At 51.5% G+C, this 4,164-nt stretch overlaps 1 protein-coding gene across 3 annotated transcripts; it reads left to right on the plus strand.

The window, feature by feature from the left end:
• Positions 1–154: 154 nt before the first annotated feature.
• On the plus strand, positions 155–2,425 carry MID1IP1 (MID1 interacting protein 1). Of its 3 annotated transcripts, none has more exons than XM_082445851.1 (2): positions 155–406; positions 638–2,425. In XM_082445851.1, exon 2 carries the CDS (start codon positions 903–905, stop codon positions 1,452–1,454), a length of 552 nt encoding a protein of 183 aa, XP_082301977.1. In that variant the 5' UTR covers positions 155–406; positions 638–902; the 3' UTR covers positions 1,455–2,425. The 3 variants fall into 3 exon arrangements, with proteins under 3 accessions (XP_082301977.1, XP_082301976.1, XP_082301978.1); XM_082445850.1 differs by having other exon boundaries at positions 155–372; XM_082445852.1 differs by having other exon boundaries at positions 355–496.
• The last annotated feature ends 1,739 nt before the right edge of the window (positions 2,426–4,164 follow it).

Genomic DNA, 4,164 nt, shown 5'->3' on the forward strand with positions numbered 1-4,164 from the left:
CTGCCCTGCCCTGCCACTGCGCCCTCCCTCCGCCCGGGTATCAGGCGAGAGGCGGGGCTGGCCCGGCGCGCCCCGCCCCCGCTGTAGAAAGGGCCTGGAGTGTTACTCGCGGTCATCCCCAGCTCGGGCCTTTTATCTCCGCGCTACCAGGGAGGCGGGAGGAGGAGACACGGGGGGGTGGCCTTGAGCGCCGGCGACACCTTTCCGGGGCTCTATAAATTGAGCACCTGGGATGGGTAGGGGGCCGACGCCACCACCACCGCCCGCAGTCACAGTTCGGCCACTGACCGCAGCAGCGTCCGCCGGCAGAAGCAGCCAGCTGCGGGAACACTGAGCTACCCAGCAGCAGGGGATCTCGAGGCGCCGGAGGAAGTGCGTGCCCCCGCCCCACCTCTGCCCCGTCAGCGTGGGTGCTTGGACTCAGGCTTTGCGGAGGGAGACGGGAGTGGGGAGCACCCCTTCCTTTTCTCCGCGGCCCTGGGCGGGGGGCGACGAGGTGGGACCGTCCGGCTACTGGGAGTCACCCGGGAGCCGTCCCAGACAAGCTGTAACCAGGGAGGGAGGTGCGCGCGGGTGGGGGCGCCGGGCACCCTAGCCGCGTGAATAATCTGCTCTTTCGTCCCCGTCTCCCAACCAGGCCAGGGCTCGACCCAGAGACCACGCGCCGATATCGCGAGCTTCCGGACGCCAGAGCCAGGAGAAGTCGTGCTTCCCGCAGGGCCGGGCTGCGATCTAGACGAGAGTTGGAGAAGGCGGAGGAGGAGCCGGGAATCCCGCCGCACCGGCTGCAGCCAGGACCCCGGCGCGGGCCTCAGAGAGCGCGTGAAAGGCGTACAGTACCTCGCCCCGGCCGGCCATCCCGTGCCCCTGCGTCCTTGTGCTTCGGCGCCCGCGCGGCCACCATGATGCAGATTTGCGACACCTACAACCAGAAGCACTCGCTCTTTAACGCCATGAATCGCTTCATCGGCGCCGTGAACAACATGGACCAGACGGTGATGGTGCCCAGCCTGCTGCGCGACGTGCCACTGGCCGAGCCCGGGCTGGACAACGGCGTCGGCGTGGAGGTAGGCGGCAGTGGCGGCTGCCTGGAGGAGCGCACGCCCCCGGCCCCCGGCCCGGGCAGCGGCAACGGCAGCTTTTTCGCGCCCTCCCGGGACATGTACAGCCACTACGTGCTGCTCAAGTCCATCCGCAACGACATCGAGTGGGGGGTCCTGCAGCAGCCGCCGGCGGCGGCGGGGAGCGAGGAGGGGAGCGCCTGGAAGTCCAAGGACATCCTGGTGGACCTGAGCCACCTGGAGGGCGCGGACGCCGGCGAGGAGGACCTGGAACAGCAGTTCCACTACCACCTGCGCGGGCTGCACACTGTGCTCTCCAAACTCACGCGCAAAGCCAACATCCTCACTAATAGATACAAGCAGGAGATCGGCTTCAGCAATTGGGGGCACTGAGGCGGGTTCCCCGCGGCTGCCCAGCACCCTTCCCGGCCCCATCTCTCACCCTCTCTTTCCTCAAAGCTATTTTCTTTCTGGCTCTAGGGCGCGATGGGCAGACTGCAAAGTTGGGGGGCTGCGTACGTGCAGGGGACGCGGCAGGGCTGCATGGAGGAGGGGGCTTCTTTGGGGAGAGGAGAGGAAAGCGGTGGCAAAAGAGGTGGAGTAGTGCTCAAGGACTTCCTTCTCTCCCGCGGGGGTGGGGAGGGGGAATGAGGGGGCTGTGTTCTACTTTGGTGGGAATAGGACTGAGTTGACGCCCTGCATTCAGTCTGTGCTTTTCCTGGAGTTTCTTTTCTGTTCTTTCCGGAGGAGAAGGGCTGAGAAAGGGCCATTCCAGGGCGCGGCGCTGGGTTGCCACATTTGGGAGCGCCGCCCGGAGCTGGGCGCTGGGGAAGGCGGGGCGGGCGCACAGCCTCCCGCCGCCCTGCCGTTGGGCTGGTGGAGGCCGCAGCGCTGCTAGGGTTGCATCAGTTTTCCTGTTTGCACTATTTCTTTTTGTAACCGTGGCCCCGTCTTAAGTATTTCCAATCTCCTCCTTGCTCTGAAACTTCGGCGATTCCATTGTGATAAGCGCACAAACAGCACTGTCTGTCGGTAACCGGTACTACTTTATTAATGATTTCCTGTTACACTGTAGAGTTGTCCTGTGGTACCCCTATCCCATCCCTTTCACGCCACCACCCCCCCAAGTGTGTAAGCTGGCACTGTGCCAGCTCGTACGAAGCTTGCCACTCAGTGAAAGTAATAACGTTATTATGAGAAAGTGGACTTACCCGAAATGGAACCAACTGACATTCTATCCGTGTTGTACATAGAATGATGAAGGGTTCCACTGTTGTTATATGTCTTAAATTTATTTAAAACTTTTTTAATCCAGATGTAGACTATATTCTAAAAAATAAAAAAAAGCAAATGTGTTAACGAAATTTGACAAAAGTTTGTTGCTTTCTAATCCACCAATGGATGGCTTAGTAGTTAAATAAAATACAGTTAATTGATTTTTTTTTTTTTTTAGCAAAAGCCAATTTTATTTTTCTCTGGTATTTCAAAGTAGTAGATAATCATCTCCATAAGTGTTCAGTTTTGTTTGGGAAGAAGCTACCAAGCTTTTTATTTCTAATAATTCAGTACCAAGGTAAGCACATACATCTCAACAGAAAGTTCATAAATATTCAAAGAATTTGGGAAGGTACATATATTACAGTTTTCAACCAACTTGACTAGCTTATTGGAGTGCTTAGTTAACATTTTGAATCTTTTAAGAGGCTCAAGCATGACCTATGCATTTTGAGGCCTAGAAACTTATTTTAAAGGCAGAAGTTTCACTTGGCTACTGGGAAGTAAAGAGTCGGAAGAAAAACACCAGCTAATACTAGTGCACACATCTTGCAGGTCTTTATTTACAAGTCTTTTGTGTTAATCTTAGGAGAGACTTAAATGTGTTATAACATGTGCTGTGGTCTCTTTGACTAGTTCCCAGTGAAGTGCTAAGCTTTGTTAAGCAGTGTCCAGCCATGTTTCCAGTTTTCCAGGGAGCCAGTCTGCCGCTGTGGACAGCAGATCTGAGCGTGACTGCAGTAGGGCCCTTTGGAACACTTCCTTAGATGCCATTATGATGCTTTGCTGGGACGGTGGGACAGGTGAAACACAATGCTCTGTATTTTCTCTATTTCATGATTCGTTTAGGGGGGATAAGTGTTGGATCGACTTCAGTTTTCGATCTTGAAGTCCTGAGACATTCTCTAAGCTCATAGAGCTTGAATTGAAAATACATATAACTTTGCAGTTTAAAAAAAAAAAAGGCAAAAAGTTTTTTTTTGTGCTGTGGGCAGCTCAAGCCTATTATCAGCTTTTAGCAGCAGTGAAAAAATGGGGAAGTGTTAAGGCTGGTGCCTGTGCTCCCAGAGAAAGTTAATAGTTAATATATAAAGATAAGCTAGGCAGCACCAGAAGTAAGGTGTATGGCCTCTTGCCCTGTATCCCCTTGAAAATCCCAAAGTGCAAGCAAAAAATACAAAGAAAGGAAACTACAGAAGCCACATGGTAGAAACACCAAGACTTGGAGCCAGAAAGTTGTGTGTTCAAGTCCTCTTGTTATTACATATTAACTGAGAATTTAACTCTCCAAGCTTGTTGCCACGTTTGAAATTAGGCATAATAATAGCTACAAGGCTTACTTCGTGGAGATGCAGTGAGAGTGAAAGGAGACGGTGTATAGAATGTCTGATGCTTAGAAGTTTCTTTAGGCACTACTGAAGGGCACTACAGGTTCTCTCCAGCTCTCTGAACGTGGCTTGTATCTTTATCTCCCTCTTTGCCTTTCTCCAGGAATATATGAAGTTTAGGACAATATGTTCACTTTAAAAGCATAGTTTCAATTACATACATGAAACCACAGGTAAACTATTTCCTTTCTCAAAGTCTCAGGGAAGAAGCTGAATTAAAATCAAATAGTCATAGTTTGGGCAAGTGATAGAAAGAATTTTATGACATGTTAACACGATGTTTTCAGAACATTCTTGTATATAGAATACAGAAAGGTAGATGTTGATAGCAAAACTAAACTGTAAATAAAGCTATTTATTTTTTGAAAATATTCATGTGAGTATTTTTATATATAAATAGTGATTCTGACCTAGGAGTAGTGATGATCACTGTTAAAAGA

The sequence above is a fragment of the Balaenoptera physalus genome, assembly GCF_965194825.1.
Source record: "Balaenoptera physalus genome assembly, chromosome: X".
In the NCBI taxonomy this organism is placed as follows: Eukaryota; Metazoa; Chordata; class Mammalia; order Artiodactyla; family Balaenopteridae; genus Balaenoptera; species Balaenoptera physalus.

Bases quoted from the DNA above. Each gene is read 5' to 3' on its own strand.
- MID1IP1 (XM_082445851.1), top strand. From the start codon at position 903: ATGATGCAGATTTGCGACACCTACAACCAGAAGCACTCGCTCTTTAAC.